This window comes from Pempheris klunzingeri, chromosome 10 (assembly GCF_042242105.1).
Source record: "Pempheris klunzingeri isolate RE-2024b chromosome 10, fPemKlu1.hap1, whole genome shotgun sequence".
Lineage (NCBI taxonomy): Eukaryota > Metazoa > Chordata > Actinopteri > Acropomatiformes > Pempheridae > Pempheris > Pempheris klunzingeri.
This window is the reverse complement of record NC_092021.1, coordinates 9,753,561-9,771,131: the sequence shown is the minus strand read 5'-3', so window position 1 is coordinate 9,771,131 and position 17,571 is coordinate 9,753,561. Positions and strand designations below refer to the sequence as shown.

Below are 17,571 nucleotides of genomic sequence, written 5' to 3'. Positions count from 1 at the left end.
GTTTTCAAACTACAGTTACAGAGGGGCGGATTGGATGGGAACATAGACATAGTGGAAAGTTCACCTGCAGCAGTGACATCTGTTGGTTAAAATATGAACACACTATCGGAAAATAGCAGGTCTGAGATCAGTGCTTTTTCCCCTCATTTTGTATAAACTTACGTTACCCATGAGCCTTAGCTAGCTGGCCAGACGGTCAATAAGGAGCACACAAGTGAGGGATGCGTTTGTTTTGCTGCTGAGCTCAAATATCGACAATCTTTCTCCAGAACCTCTGTCTACACCTTTAACCCAATTATGGATTTAACATGACTTCATTAGTGGTAATATACTGATGAGGAACACTTCAGAATCTTTACCTTTTATGTCTGGTCACACTGACCATCTCCAATATCTGTCATAGGTGTAATTCTGTACTTGATCTCCATGAGGCCCTACTTTGTAAAATCAATCAACATTTCATGATCATGACATTCTGTGGCAAGCATCATAAAAGTGACAAGGATTGCTGCATGCTAAGGCTGTGTGTGTGTGTGTGTGTGTGTGTCACGGTAAGGCTTAGACAAAAGACCAAGATACAAAGCATGTGTACATGGCATTGATACACAAACAAAGACAAAGATTCACACATATACTCCCGTACTCAAACACACTGACATGGTGAGATAAAGCCTGCGTATATCAACAATGGATGGAAGAAAAGAAAAAGAAAGAGATGTGCAGAGGATGTTGAAGAAAGAATGACGCAGTACAGTGGTCCCTCGTTTATTGGGGGGTTACGTTCTAAAAATAACCCGCAATAGGTGAAATCCGCGAAGTAGTCAGCTTTATTTTTTACAATTATTCTATATATTTTAAGGCTGTAAAACCCCTCACCATACAGTTTATACACTTTTCTCAGACAGGCATTAACATTTTCTCACATTTATCTCTTGTTTGACTTGTTTGTCTTGCAAACAGGCAGCACTTAAAAGTCACACTGCTAGCGATTGAACATTTATGTAAATTTGGCAAGCCGAACGCATTCTGTACTGTACAGAGACACGGCACGGAGGAGATTGATTGACATTGGTCTACAGTCCCTTAGCCAATCAGGACACAGAACACAATGCGCGTTCAGACACTGTAAAAAAAAAAAAAGCATGCAAAATTGCACTAAAAAAATCTGCAAAACAGCGAGGCCGCGAAAGGTGAACCGCGTTATAGCGAGGGACTACTGTATACTGCAGACCTTTGACCCAAAGGAAAAAAAAAAAAAACGATTGCCAAGTTTAAGCAGAGTACCTTGATGTCCCTATAGGAATCTTTAATGGATTTTAAGGAAATGAGATACTGGTGCCGTCATGAACACGGTTTTAATTGATGCAAGCAGTAGTTTACCACTGACAAACCTAGAAGGCTAATTTCAACTGGACAAAACAAGAAGCTGCTGACTACATACACAGACAGGCACACACACACACACACATAAAATGACTTTTTGTAGCAAAAGATGAGAGATAAGTGGATCACTCACCACCATGTTATAGGCTTCAGGGACATCTATTTCAAACTGAAACCTTCCACTTTGGTAGTAACCCTCATCTGGAAGAAGAAAGACAGAGGACATGAGTTTTCAGTATTGCATACAAGCAAGCAGCGTACATCAATTTACAATTTCCTGCGTAAAAGATAGCCCTCAGTCATCATCATATACTGCTAATGAGGGTTTAGAGAGGTATCATCAAGACCTTCTGGATTAAGTAGCATGCACACAGCAATGATAAAAAACCTAAGTAGCACCATCTTTAACAGCTATTATTTAAGGAAAACAGCCTATGATTTTCATTTAAATTTGCATTTTCATTTGTTACCCATATTAAGTCAAAAATACCCAAGGGAGTAGATCAGTCCATTATCACATTAGTATGTTTTCATTTTCCCACACATCCAAAAATACTGCAGGTAAGCCGCCACAAGTTGCACAGGTTTTGGACAAGTGCGTCTGTTAACAGCAAAGTCTCATATTTCCTTCTATGAAAAGTAAACACCAAAAATAAAGAGCCCTAGGTGTAGGTTTGGGGCTTATAGAAGCTACAGTCCATGTGTAAAAATATTAGCGGCCGTGTTGAGCGGATGAAATACAATTCATGAGGTCTAGTTTGAAGAGTAATAATCCATCTCTTCAACTGTGAAATCAACATTACAGCAATAAGATAAAGTAATCAATCCAGAATGTGCACTGCCATGTATTTGAGAGTAAATGGGAGAACCAGTTTGAAGAACTGACTCTCAATCTAGGAGATTATCTCAGGGGAATAAAGGCGTAGTGAGTCGGTATGACCGCTTTCTGTAGGTCAAAGATGACACTCGCTTAATTCTTCCTTTCCTTCCCCCAATGGCTGATTACAATTATGCACGCTTAGATATCTACCTTCACAAGATGTCTAATCACACACCATCTATCTCTCTCCCTCTCTCCTCATTCCTCTCAAAATGCAGCCTTTAATGCCATTCAAAGGCTTGCTCACGACACAGGATCTGTAAAAGGGGTCTTTAATTAGACCGGATAACATTTACACTTCTGCTGTGCTCTCATGCGGCTGCATGGTCAGAAAAGGACAGGCGTGAAACAGCTACAGCACTGTCAGGGATCAGAAGAGAAGGAGAACATGGAGGAGAGAGTCAGATTTGGACGGAGAGAAATAGCTTCCTACGGAGCTCACGCCTTGCTAGAGCTCACTCAGGTGCACTGATACTGTTGGCAACCTCTGATTGTGCTAAGGAAAGCGAGAGAAATTGAGAGGAAACAAACACACTTGGTAATAAGGCCTGTAATGATCTAACAGTGTGCGTGAGTGAACATGTGTATCTGCTCAATTGACTGAGCAGTCAGTACCAAGAATTGCACATTTTGTCTAAAAATACCTGGCTCAGCATTCGTACATTGACAAAATACTGATATACACCTCTGCAGTGTATTTTCAACCATCTCATTCACTTATATGGGGAGGAAAAAATTTCATTGACAGCTTACAAAGTTTATCAAAACATTATCACAGAAGTATTTCAAAGCTGCAATGAAACGGTCTCAATAACACTTAAAAATCAGAGATAACATTTATTTTTGTATTTTCTTTAGAAAGATTTTCTCTAGAGCAGACAAGCAGCTCTCCTGCTCTAACTCTCTCCCCATCACCGTGCTCTCCCCCTTCTCAAACAGTGAGCAATTTGAGATAAGGCCTTCGTAAAAGGGCCATCTACACCTCACCAGATTCCATTCAGTGGAACAAAGACAGAGGAACAATTTAATTAGACCGCACAAACAGTCTCTCCTGTATTATAAATGAGAAGCAGGAGAGAAATGCTGTGTGAAATCAAGAGATAGAGTTTGAAGTGTCAGGAAGGAAAAAAGGAACAGCTACAGCATCAAAAGCAAGGGATGGATGGATACAAGAGGGGAAAGACGGAGTAACAAAAGGAGAAAAAGCAACAAACTGAAAGAAATCTACCGACTAAGAGCTGCAGTCAGAGGTCATAAATAATTCATGAGAGTCTACAGTGCACAAGAACAATCAGTCTTTACTGTCACAAGACACCGAGCTCACACGCACACACACACACACACAGGCCAACAGACGCTGGTTAGTTAGTTGGTTAATGGAAGGTAACCCACAAATGTGTCCAAAAATATACATTGTTATTCACATCTGGATATATGGAGGTGTTCAACAGTATGTAGAGGGATGAGAATTTGTTGTGCATTGTTGAATGGTGTCACTTAAACACACACAGGAGGAAAAGACAAACAATACACGCCTGTTACAGATCCCTGCAGTGATATGCTGATGCATATTAAGTTACAACAGTTACCAAATGATTTAGCATAATTATATTGTGTATTATCTATTGCTTCTGTAGATCACTTGCTACCTTGATAGTTCCCATGTTTGAGAGATAGATTTCATTAGCATTCACATTTATCCTATAATCACACATACCGCCTTTTAACATAGGCTTTACTTGAAATATAAATGCAGCCATTGTCAGGATCCATAATTCGGACCAAATGCAGCAAAGAAAAATCGCGTGACGGAAAAACTGGGCTGTGCAATATGTTGATATACATTGTGTGACAATAGAAAAACATCCATCATTTCATGTTATGCTCTGTCGTTTATTTTGTTGTGTCGCAAATAGCCATTTGTAGTTTTATTCTCCAATAGCTTCATCTTCCACTCCATGAATCCACCAGCACACCATCATTCCCTGGGAGCCAACTGCAGCACACAGCTGGATTATGGAGGTAACAGTGCTCCCAGACCTGAGCTAAGCTTGTTTATTAGTTGCAAGACGCATCACTTGGTGTTTCTTTCCTTTGAACTAAGTCTCAAACGGAGTTGAATTTACAGAAAATGTGTGATATGCATCGTTATCTGGATATGCATTGACTGGCCCGAGACTGACATCAATATCACTTTAAGCTCTCTCTCTCTCTCCACGCTACTAATTCTAGCCTGCCTCAAACATAACTACCACTGCCATCGATAATCACGTTCACAAATGGTAGTCCCGGCTGTCCTTTACAAAGAAGTATTAACATGCACTGGGGAATAAAGCCAAGCTACGTGACCCAACAATACTTCATACGGTGGCCTATGCATGCTCTACTTATATTGGCACAATGAAAGGAGAGAAGTTAAATATCCAACCAGAGCCCAGCATATTAAAACTAAAGTGGTCCGAACCCAGCCAGAATCAACTCTGCATACTGAGAACCTGTTGAGACCGGACGGGCTTACAGACCTGTACCTACCTGACATCATGCCCAGGTTAATTAGCGCACTTGTGATTTCCCATGTAGGAGGAAAGAGTGACAGACGCAGGGATTGGTGTTGACAGATAACTATTGTTTCTGACAGAGTTCTGAAAGACACATCCATAATTGCGCGCACAATAGTAAGAGGCTTATCTGAAAAACACACACCAGCGACAAGGACAATTCTGTTTTTCGCGGTAAACAAGACAAAGATCATTGAAATAAGTGGTCAGGAGAGGACCTTTATTACCCTTTTCTTTAATTTGTTGTGCTTTTGCACAGATTTGCCCACTTGTATATTTAATTTTTATTCAGGTGGAGTGGAGAAGAAAGAGACGTGTACTTCTACTGTGGTATTAATCACTGATTAACCATGGAGCTCATTACCCATCTGTCGAGCCTCTTTTTGGCTGCAGTTGTTTACTCCAAAACACCTCTCACCACTGTTGTTAGCTAATCCTTTGTTCACCCAGTTTATCTGTGTAATAGCTTCAGGAGAAGCACCAGGAGGCTCTAACACTGGCATAACAACTAAAACCCAAATGCATGGCGTATTTAACCCATGCAGTGCCCTGTGTACTGCAGGCCAAGCATTCATTTGGCCAGCCAAAATTCAAATGCTTCTGACTCGGCTCCAAATAGGTCCACTTACAAATGGACCAATGACAAGGAAGCGCCCCTGAATTTTATAAAAGGATTTGAGAATAGAAGCATGAAACATCTCCAGATTGGGAGTTCACAATCCCAAAGTAGGCCAAACTAGTACAGGGGCAGTCAGAGCCAAGCCCAGACATGACACACACTGACAACGTGTGGAATAGCTGTTAACTGAAGACTTCACCACTTTGGAGCCAACTCGCAAAAACACAAAGTCATCCAAGGTGTTGCAGATGCATTTAAAAACACTGTAATATATGATTACTGCAAAAGGTCCTTCTACAAAGCATCAGTGGTGGATTTAAATAACTCATTGTGTGTTCAAAGGACTTATTAAACTAGCATTTTTGGTATACATTTTTCAGTACAAACTGTGTCCCTAAAAGATTGGCCACTCTTAAAAGGTTTACAATGTGCACAACAATACATTAATTGTCCACATGCAAATCAAGCAGGTACAGTGAACAGATATGAAACACAAAGACAATGCAATTTGTATGACATTTTCTTTCATTATTGTATTTCTAATAACCCAAACAATGAGATGTGAGACCGTTTTCAGCCCACAGTGTTGCTGCTGTCCCCATTCCTCAGAGACACAGGGGTCTGGGGCCACAGGGTCACAGCACAGAACTGCTGCATGGGAAAAGGAAACTAAACTAAACAGAGTAACAAAAGAGACATTCCAAGTGATCTGAGCATGAAAGAGATAACTGGTTTGTTGGTGGCAAAATGAATGCTAGATTTGTCTTAGTAAAAACACATTTTGATCAAATAAGTGATGTACAGTGTAATAATAAAAACATAATCACAAATAAAGATATAGAAAATAATGAGCTCTCAACCACCCGCGTTGCTTCAAATAGACAAACAATCTGACATGAACCTCGATGTGATGTATGTGTATGTGCATATTCATGTGTTCTTGATTAGGTTTCTTTTGTTTCAAGTGAACTGCGTTAGACCGTATGCGCTAAATGATAAGATATGATAAATAATGCATCTGGATGAATACTGCACCACGTGCCTCCAATACAGCAAAGAACAGAGTGTGCTGTTGTTGATGTGACATAATGGCCTTGAAAAGCACAAAAGGATGTTCAGATGTGTGACTGCAACACATACAACACATTTTGTTGCTCTGTAAACGTTTAAGTGTGTGTGTGTACAAAATGTTTAATGAGCACAGGACTAAGTGAAACCATTCAACATGCGTTAGGGATATCACAACGGTTTCAGCACAAAGGGATTAAGCACAGTTTTCTTCATTTCCAAAAAGCTGAATTCATACTGTAAGTATTTTGTTCCGTTTTTTGCCACAATATTGTTGTTGGACCCATTAAGACACAGGCCTCGTTTTTTTTGGACCAAAAGCAATCAAAACGCATAAATTACATCACCGCCTGTAGCATGAAAATGTTGTCATTCATTTCCATGACAAATGCGAAATGTTACAAAAACAAAAGAAAAGGAAAGAGGCACTTACGAAAGCATCAAGCTATAAATTCTCCAGTCAGCTGATTTTACCTTTCATGGTTTGGATATAAGAGACAACGCACAACCTGTGTTTTGAGCGAAATTCACATATTATAGTTCTCAAAAGAAACTGGACAGCACAGATTGAGGACAAGAAGAAAAAAGAGACACCTACAAATGGCATTTTCCATTTCACATTGTAAAACAGACACACTACCACCCCTTGATGAGGTATTCTCTCCTTCCTCTGCTTTCATGTTTTTCCTGAAAAAATGTCCTGAAACGTCGCTACCTGATGAGTGTTTTTAGACATTTTTTAAGAGGTCAATAGAAAAAGAACCATCCATTTGTATTTATGCTCCGTAGAGATGACAAATAGGCTTGTGGTTTTGTTGACAAACTTAGTTATATTTTTGTCATCAGCTTTATAGAGCTGTCAGATTCAGTTTTATAAATCTCAATCATTGTGGAACTGGAAACAGAAACAGTAAATGAGAAGAGAGCAAGTGAAAGGGAGTGAAAACGGGGGATGGACGGGCGTTTGAGTGTTTACGTCAGCAGAGACAGGTTTTGAATAATTGAGCGAGTCTTTCTCTGAGAATTCAATCTCCTTATCAACGCCTCTTAGGGAACAAGACGCTGAACTTTGTCTCTAATTGCTGATCTTTGCTTCTCTCTGCAGATTGTGTTTACAAGGGCCTCTGTGAAAACTGAGCTGGACTTACGTTGCCTACTTGAGCGGCTATGATGAATCACAACACACACACACACACACACACACACACACACACACACACACACACACACACACACACACACACACACACACACACACACACACACACACACACACACACACACACACACACACACACACACACACACACACACACGGTCTGGAAGATCTTGACAACTTTAAAAACATAAATGACTTCCTAAAACGTAAAGTTTATTGGTCTCTGTTGACACAAAGAATTGCTGATACTTTTGTAATTTTGTAAAATTAACACTGACAATTGCAGATACTTGAGGGTTGTTTCCGGTACATATGCCAGGAAAAACTAGCCTGCAACAGCAGTTCTACAGGCCAACAGTTAAGTCAGATTTATTCAGAGGAGAAAACAGAGGCAAACTGTACAATTAGCCAAACAGTACAGTACAGTACAGACAGGCTTCCTGGTGTAACTTTGACCTGCCATACTTGCCGTAGTTTTGCCCTGTCTGATTTTGATGCTAAGAACTCAAGACCGAAGTTGAAATAAACTGGAATTATCACACACAGTAAATTACTTGCAATTAGCCAACAATTCTGCAAAATCTTTCCAGCGTGTGTCAAGAGTCTGAATTTGAATGCTGTGGTCTAAATATTCTGTCTGTGTTTCACCAACCTCAATTACAAGTCGCCATCTCTGGCATCTCTATGACTCATGCACTTACAAAAACACCAAACTAGGAGATGAGGACAGATTCCTGCATGTTATGAGTGAGAGAAATTAGAGGGTGACATTGTGCTTAAAGTGCCTGTGTGTGACAAATGAAGAGCAGGAACTGAGAGGCAAGAGGGCCCGCAGAGCGCTGAGTAATTCCACACCAGTATTTGGTTTCTACAATATCCGACAGGTAGCACACTTAGCTTGGAACATTGCTGAGTAAGCAGATTCAACATGAGGAATAATGCCAGTGTGGCGCTAATGTCGGAATACTGAGAAGACAGGCGATGACATCCTCCTCCGGTACAGTGTGCACACAAATATTGTCTGGAGGTAAGATGGTGAAAATAAGAACGCTGTGGATATGACTGCATATCCTAACTGGAGGTTATGGTTCTTTAAGGCAAATACTTTGACTACGCACTCTGTATTCAGGGAACTATGAACTATGGACATTTGTCATTAGGGCTGTCCCCAGTCATCTGCTGTTGCTCCTGAATTGTTCTGTCTACAATGATGAAGTTAGAAGAACTAAAAACAAAGTCGAGTCGACTTATGACTCGACTCATCAAGTTTTAGGGGGCAGTCTTACTTCATATTTGTAAATTATGTCATGGCTCTGAAGTCTTGAAAGTTAATATGGCTGTAAAATCTATATGCTGCACTATATTTTATTTTCTATATCTGTATCAGGTATTCATAATAGGTTCTAAAATCACAGTCCTGATCAAATCTGTTACACTACATCAGCCAATTTGAACACTAGATATCACTGATTTCAGATATTTAACTTTGTCTTATTCTACAACATCGATGAAGTCGGAGCCCACCAAAACAACAGGTAACAAAACGCACTAGGTGTATACAATATTTGCACTGCAAGGGTGGAAGCAAAATTACATTAGATTTTTTTCTGCATGTCATTGACTAAGCACTTTTATCAAAGATGTGTCTTTTCTCTCTTACCAGGAGACACTGCCAGGTGAAAATGATGCAGCTTGTCCTCATCTGGGAAACTGGCTTTGCATGTACCTGAACAAGAACAAATGGGGAGGGCAGTTGTTAGTTATTAGAGTCAATGGTTAAAGCCAGAAGCAGCTCTATGAAGGTCTACCATTACTGTTTATTACTTGCCTTTGTGCCAAATAATGGCATTAAAATCTGTGATGTGTTGTATTTTCATTAAATCCTTCCTAAGCCACAGTACATTAATACTTTTCACACAGACTGCAGGATTTATGCCTCGGGAATCCCTGTGGCACCACATTCCCCCCTGGTGTTCACGGATATGTACTGCACTCAGGAAAAATTGGCACGGCCGGGGAGAGCGTTTTGTAACCGTGTTCATGTGCAAAAAGATTTAGTCAAACTTAACATCACAACACCTCTTTTCAATGGATAACCCTTCATTTTTGTTCTGTGTTAAATCAGACTCAGGATACACAAGGCTGTTGATGACACACGCTGCGGTAATGAATCTAAAAGAAACTGAATCAAATGCAACAGCTCAACTGCTTTTTAGTCAGGCAGAGCAGATAATCTAGTGTGGGCTGCATGTAAAATATAGCACTCTACAAATAATTGATGATCATTTTGCAACATCTGAAGGTTAATTTGTCCTTTTAAAACTTTCTCCACTGAGCTCATAGATCATTTATGCCGACTTGGTGGAGGACATTACAGAAGAAATGTGAAGTGAAACATCAGTTCTAAAATGTGCACAAGTTGAGATATGATAAGACTCTCAGAAATGGGTCTTTACTGTCTTATTTGTTGTCTCTCGTCATAGATCACTTGATTTTAGCATAATAAATACACCCTGCTGGTGAGGTGTGACTTTGTGAGATTTTGTTATTTGCATAATTAATGACCCTAAAATGCTAAACAGGGCTACGTGCCTGTCACCTGAGCCACTTTTCATTTGGATGCTTTCTTAAACGGCAAAGTGTCCTGATTCCACCCCCCTCACTCACCACCTCCTCCTCCTCCTCCTCCTACCAGTTATTCACCTCAGTTCCCTGAGGACGTCGGCTAACACCCTCAGAACAACTGTGATGTCTGTCTGGAATGTATTTCAGCATGCATCGCGCGTCCCTCCCCAGCAACTAAACGCCAATACTTTCTTATGGGCTTCTACTGTGGTTGTATTTTCTACCGGTGTTGCGGAGATTAGCTGAGCTTTCTTATCTGGTCAGCACTGTCAACTACAACGACGCCGTTTACTTCTCTGGCTGCGAGGACAAACTCATCGGGCAAACAAACAAAACAGGCATGCTGGCTTCAGCCAGAGCGATCATCATTAATTCAGCACTCATGCATCACATAAACTATAACTAGATAACTGACTAATGCAGGTCTCATATACTGCGGTGGAAATTCTCAAATAAAAACCAGCACTCCAATTGCAGTTGGGAGTGCAGTCTGTTTGAACAAATGAATCCCAAGGTCAGAAGTATAATGAGCATGAAAGCCCTCTAAGGCTGACAGCGCATGTGTTTATACTTAACAGCATGAGTCATTTAGAGCTTAAAACGGCAACATTTATGCTGTAGACCTGGGCGATCTGGCTAAAAATGAAAACCTGAATAATGGTAGGCCTTGATGAAACTGCTGACAGATGTTTCTAATTTATCAAAAGTCGATCAGTCTACAATGTAGACTGAGTAGCTACTGAGCAGCCTGTGATAAATAACTTTTGACATGCACAGGCAATTACAAAACATCTATTTGATCAAAATTTATTGTGAAAAAAAAGAGCTAAAGACTCTAAACAGCTTTATGTCACTGCAATATAGTTTACAGAGTGGTTACAAATAACCTGTGTCAAAAATTAGAACGTGGCCATGGCTTTGTTTTCCTTCCTCCTCTCACACATTTACGAAAATATCCTAATACCCCTCATTCCAAAAACACAAAACATATTGAAAAACATTCAGTAAGGTAGGGTGGAAGAAAACTTTGCCCTCATTAAGCAGCATTCCTCCCTGTTGTAACAAAAACAAATAAAAGCTTGTTTCTTTCCTTAGCTGAGGAGGACAGAATAAGAATGTATGGTGCATTAACTAAATTATTCAGCTGTCACACTCTCAGATGTATTGACTGTTAGAGGATGTGTGGCTGAACAAACAGTAGTGCGAGCATGAGGGGGAATTCAAAGTGAGGCGAACTCTGAGAAGATGAGCCAACCAATTGAATGAGATCAGTGTTTATGGAAGTGCGGAGCATACTTACTAGGGAGATTGGCTTCAAGTTCTGCAACTTCTGTAGAGAGAAAATAAGAATAATGAATGGGGGAGCAGAGACGAGGGTCAAGACAGAGAGCCACAGATATGTAGGCGCACACAAATATGTGAGATCCTCACACACAGAGAGCTGATGCTGTCACACTCCTTTTATAAATGAGGCTCTGAAGTGCTACCTGTTCAATCAGAAACATTTCTCTGCATAAAAGCAGAACTAATGACTAGTATGAATGTTGCAGGTGTCTTATGCATACCGCACAACGTAGCTCAGAAACACTGGGAACGAAGAGGAGGAGGACAAAAGAGAGCGGAGGGAAAGAAGAGAACCAATTGGAGGACATGTTAGTGTAGGGGGTTGTTTAGCTGGCTTTGCCTCTGGGTGAGGGCTGGGTGGATTTTTATAATCCCTCAGGTTCTCAGCGCTGACACTCTTTTCACTACTTGTTTGTGTCATCTGATTCAACACTTTAACACAGTGCTTGGTCTCTCCGGACAGTCTATGTTGTTGTCCTGCTGTGTATTGCTAAGAATCTGCCACTGCCGTGTCAACAAGCCATAGACTGCACAGAGGACGTGGACGTGGCCACTGTGACGTCACCTGCTGGTTTGTGCGCTGCTGTTTTGAAGCCTTGGGGTTGGCATTTTGGCCATCACCTTCTTTGTTTGGTAACCAGAAGTGACATTCACTCTGCGAAGATCCCTGTGTCTGATTGGTTAAGTTCAGGGATGATAGGTTAGTCATGGGGTAGTCCCACTGTAAAGCATACTCTGGATTATGGTTCATTTTATTCTAAATGGCACAATTTACTGAAGGAACATCATGCTGTATTGAAGAGGACTTGAAACTAGTGACCATAAACTCATCAGGAAAGTGTTTACTGAGCTAATAAATGAGATGTAAGCTCATTTTCTCACAAAATTACAAACAATGGGACCTCTTTTTGCAGCCGGTGGAGTCGCCCCCTGCTGGCCATTAGAACGAATGCAGGTTTATGGTACTTTCACATTGGCTTCACTTTTCAGACATGAACGAGACGTTCACTTCTTTTATACGGTCTTTGAAACAAACATATTCTTTGAGATCTGCATTTTTTTCCACTGTCTCCCTCTTCACGTGGAGGTCAGAGCATTTAACAGCTGGTAAATGGTTTAATCGACTAGCACTGCATTCGTCTTTTACACTACGCTGTATTTAAAGTTTTACAACCGAGGTTCTCTAACACAGTCTAAATGAGTAACATTGGGTTCGTGGCACGTATCAAGATAATGAAGAGATACCTAGAAAATCAGGAAAGATAAAGATAATAAGACGACCTCATTAAGGAACAGGTTTCCCTTTGCCTTAACAAGACGGACTATGTTTTACTCAATCAGTGTATTCTCAGTTTGAGTGATGTGAAGTGCTGGTCCCATGCCAACTCATTTGCGGATTCTTGCCTCAGAACTTGACTTGACCTTGTAATTATCACCCTTGTTTATATCAAACCATAACACTTTAGTACCGCGAGGAAACATAACTTCCACAAGGCTACAGCAATCCAAGAGAGCGAAAAGTAAGTCTCTGATGTTGTACTGGAGGGCATTATACTAACAGGTGTTCAAGTGATAAAGAAATGTAGTGAGACTGATAATCAAAGTAATCATGACATGCTGATACTAATCTGTGGCACTAATATTATACTTCCTGTAGGCTATAGCGTCCTTCTACACATTAGTTCTTAGGCAAGTCAAGTCACTGTGTCACAGATTTACTGGTTAAAGTGATACCTTTAATTAAATGTGTGGCTCAAACAAAGCCAGGCGATGATGGAAAATGGTCGTGGGTGCACGGGGTGAGAATGACACAATTGTACAAACATTGTGAAGAACAAGGACAACCCTTTGAAAAATGAAGGAGGAGAGAGGAGGTGTCCGGAAGCTGCCTCTCAATGCTATGAGAGGCAGCTATAAATAAAAACCAAGAAGCAAAAGACAAAAACATGGACAGAAAGGAAAAGAGGAATTTAGAAAGGGAGGAACAAACAATTTTATATTTTTGTACTGAAATAAATCTGATAAACATCATTTGGTAACAACTGTCTCGGCCTAGAGTGACTTGGAAGTCCTCTATATTTAGCCATCTAGTATGTTTTGCCTCTGTAGGAAAAAGAAATGATCTGGACACCAGAAACGATGGATGAAGTGGACAATGACCCAGGTACCTTTGGTAAGGAGGCGGTCCCTGATGGAGACCCTGTGAGTGGAGTCAGACGCTCCAGAGGCACGGCCCGTCTTTCCACCATCATCCCTCTTCAGCTTACTGGCCAACGTAAGCATGGCTGCGCTGCTGTGATCTGCCTCGGTCTGCCCCACGCTGCACTGTGCTGCTGCTCGAATACCTGACAGTCGTACAGACCATAAAGAGCAAGTTTATCTCTTAAAAAATGCCCATAAAACTGGACAAAGCTTGCCAAGCAAACACGACAAATTTCAAACGTTTAAGTTATCTCGCACAAAAAATAGCACCATATTGCAGATACACTAACAGGGAATTATTGCTAAGTTTAATGTGTAATTATTTTTGTAATAATTTAAAATTCCATTCCAGTTTCTTCTCACAGCCCAAAGACATGCAACCAAGGTGAACTGACCACTCTAACTTGCTCTCAGTTGTGAATGCGAATGGTTGTCTGTCAGGATATCTCAGCCCTGTGATAGACCTGTACTGTACAGGCTCTACTCAGCAGTCTATAGCCCAGTGTGCTGGAAAAAGCTCCAGCTCCCCAAGATGCTGCACAGATTAAGCGGACAGAGATGATGATGATGAAAGGCTGGACGGTTGGAGAAAAAGAGCTACAGAAGGGTGTTTCAAGATAAACTATATCCAAGGCCAAAGCTCAGTTCTGTGCAAAAACGACAGATCTTTTCACATCAAGCTAGTAATAGTGCTGGAAATGTCGCAAAAAAACAGGATATCAGGGGTACAGTGTGGCCACACATGAGATGCAGGGAAATGATGAGGTTCAAGTCTACTCTCCCCTATTCTTCCTATAGCAATAAACGGACTACCATATTAATTATAGTGGAATAATAAAGTGCTTGACATCAATTAAGGGAAGCCATTTTCAATTTGACTCTTTATTGTGGAAAGACGTGTGGACGTCTAATAGTGTAAATGTTGTTGCTAAATGGTGAATTGTGCACGGACTGTACTTGTATTGCTCCTTTCTAGTCTTTTCGACCACTTCAAGCGCTTTAACACTACATTCACACTCATATGCTGATGACAGGGACTACCATGCAAGGTGCGACTAACCATTCTCTCTCTCTCTCTCTCTCTCTCTCTCTCACACACACACACACACACACACACACACACCCACTCACTCACTCACTCACACACACACACGTCAAAGAGCAGCTTCGGGAGAAATTTAGGGTTCAGCATCTTGCCCAGAGACGCTTCGTCTGGAGGAGCCGGGGATCAAACCACAAACCTCCCACTTAGTGGATGACCCTCTCTGTTCTAATACATTACTTGCTGTAAAGTGCGGTAATTGATGACACAGAAATAACTCTCTTAATTATCTCAGCAGTGAGTGCACCAGACAGAGGGGAGCCTACAGAGGCAAGCAGCACAAATTCTCTGGTGGTATGCGCAGCAGGTTTTTTCCATTACTAAATAATATTCAACAGACTCACTCACTTCAGGTAACAGGAAGACATGAGAGTACTTCAACGGCATGCTTTTGCCAAGTTTCCTATTAACGACGCTGCAGCAGGAAGCCATTATCTATGCTAGGACGTTGTTGGAGTCAGAGATGAAAGCTCCAAATGAACATGCCTCTGGGTGACTATCAATGCCATGCAACAGAAAACCTGAGGGTCTAAGTGGATTTCTGAGTTTGCTGTTGTTTACTTACTGCTTATGGGTCTGTTTCTTGTAAATTGTCCTCATTTAATTGACAATAATCTGGCAAATATTGCATCTGTATAAAGTTTTGAAAATGTGTAAAACAGTTTGCTCTTAAGTCTGACAAAGATAACGTCACAAAATATTCAATACATAAATTGCCAAATTACCTAAAAAGTGATTTTTTTCTAAACTTCAGTTACACACAGATTCCAGAAGTCAATACATTCAATACAGATCATTAGAGACTGGACTTTAAATTCAAAAACAAACAGAATATAGTATGTCAGCACCTAAGAACCAACAATAAATAAGTATTTAAGCATATTTCAGGTAATTAGGTCATTTCAAACTTTCAAAGACATTTGCCATCACCTTGCCTGGTGCAGCAGCATCCATTCAGCCTAACAACCACCTTGACACACTGCTTGAATCACTCTCTTAATATAATTCACTCTTGCCGATTTCCCTCCATTGTTTTGAACATGCCGCGTTTCCCCTTAACTTCCCACTTAAGCTCACTAATGCTCTTTTACGGTCTTCACAGCAGAGGTCTTTTAACCCCACTGTGGAGGCATCTCTGCACTTTGCACGTCCAGTCTGGTTTACTGGGTGAGCTCATTCGGGAGGCAGAGGCAGCGGGAGCGGAGAGTGGATGTATCAGGTATCAGTGAGCCCATCAAATGTGTGTCACAGAGTCTGACTCAACTCCCACCTGCCCCGGCTGTCAGTCACTGCTCCCTGGCACACACACTACCTGGATGTTGGTCAGATAGCCTGGAGGGGTAGGGACAGGGCCATGCAGCACAAGCAGACAGCACAGTCGGCAGAAGAAATCCATACACACACAAATTGATACAAACGGCGAATAAAAACACGTATGACAAAATGTATTTCCTCTTGTGCTACCACACCTAAACTACCCACACTGTCACACGTCTTTTCACGGCATATGCAGCTTATTTGCTGTAGCAATAACTCGTGCTAAAATGGTAGCATTTAGAGCAAGTCGACGTGTTCATCTAGAAGGGTATGTATGGCCTGTCTTCAATTTTAAAATGTCCCCTCGACAAAAACCTAATGACCTAAAAGAGTCCAGCTAACTTGGCACGATACTCAAACACAAGTAGGTGTGTGTAACGTTATCCCCAAAGATAAAAACCTCTTGTGGCGCTGAGAGCAAGGAGAACAGGTGTAGGATTCATGCTAACGTCAACACTTCTATAACTTATGTTTAACCTCTTGTCATTGTACTTTTGGCTTATTAACTAGTTAAGTGCTAACCGCAATGCCAAGCCGCTAACACCGCTAGCACAGCTAGCTAGACCCAGTGGCCACGGTTAAAACTAGTCACAGCTCACGCCTATTCCTCGCATACGTGGTTAAGCACACGAGAAAATGCCACTTGTTTTGATCAACCAAAACGTTTAAGTAGTTAAAGTATCTGTGCTAGCCTGCGTTAGCCTGTGTGTTATCTGAGCGCTGTTTTTTACCTGCTGTCTCAGAGCTACAGCGCTCCGTGCTACACCATAATCAGCTGCCCTCCTCTGTTCAAGGCGCTGTCCGCAACTGCAGCCGGAGACTAAAGGAGGCTCGTCCGACCGTAAATAACTTCAAAAAGGATTATTTGTGGGGCTCGGAGTGGATATGAACTGATTGGAGAATCAGCTGTCAGAACTTCGTTCCGGTGTCATGGGCAACGGAAACGCAGTGAATGCCGGCCGTTATTGTTGTCCGTGCAAGACACGGCGGCACATAAACAGTTCCGCCTCGCTGTAGAGGAGTGCTGGGTTTGAAGATTAACCCTTTCATGCATGAATTATAACCTCAGTCAGGATATTTTTTTTACTGTTTTTATTCATCTTTATTCAAGATTTGAACTTTTTTTTTTTCAACCCAAATTTTATAAAGATATTTTTACATGTCCAGTAGTTGAAATATAGCAGTGATGCATGATGTACAATTCAGTGGACATGTGATTAATCATAATTTCCTCCCAATATAAAATCAATACTTGGAAAATTTAGCAATTGCATGCCTCCTTAGATGTTACTTGATGTTCCCATATGTTTCATA

At 41.1% G+C, this 17,571-nt stretch overlaps 1 protein-coding gene across 2 annotated transcripts in view; it reads right to left on the bottom strand.

The window, feature by feature from the left end:
* ube2f (ubiquitin-conjugating enzyme E2F (putative)) overlaps window positions 1-17,183 on the bottom strand; it is a 40,445-nt gene extending 23,262 nt beyond the window's left edge. Inside the window, exons 1-5 of one of the 2 annotated variants that reach the window (XM_070838678.1) lie at window positions 16,989-17,183; window positions 13,805-13,981; window positions 11,593-11,622; window positions 9,328-9,393; window positions 1,517-1,584 (exon numbers count right to left, since the gene is read on the bottom strand). In XM_070838678.1, the coding sequence (XP_070694779.1) occupies window positions 1,517-1,584; window positions 9,328-9,393; window positions 11,593-11,622; window positions 13,805-13,919 (279 nt within the window). In that variant the 5' untranslated portion in view covers window positions 13,920-13,981; window positions 16,989-17,183. Of the gene's footprint in view, window positions 1-1,516; window positions 1,585-9,327; window positions 9,394-11,592; window positions 11,623-13,804; window positions 13,982-15,870; window positions 15,905-16,988 lie in introns of those variants that run through there. The other variant, XM_070838679.1, reaches the window with a different exon arrangement.
* Between the last annotated feature and the right edge of the window lie 388 nt (window positions 17,184-17,571).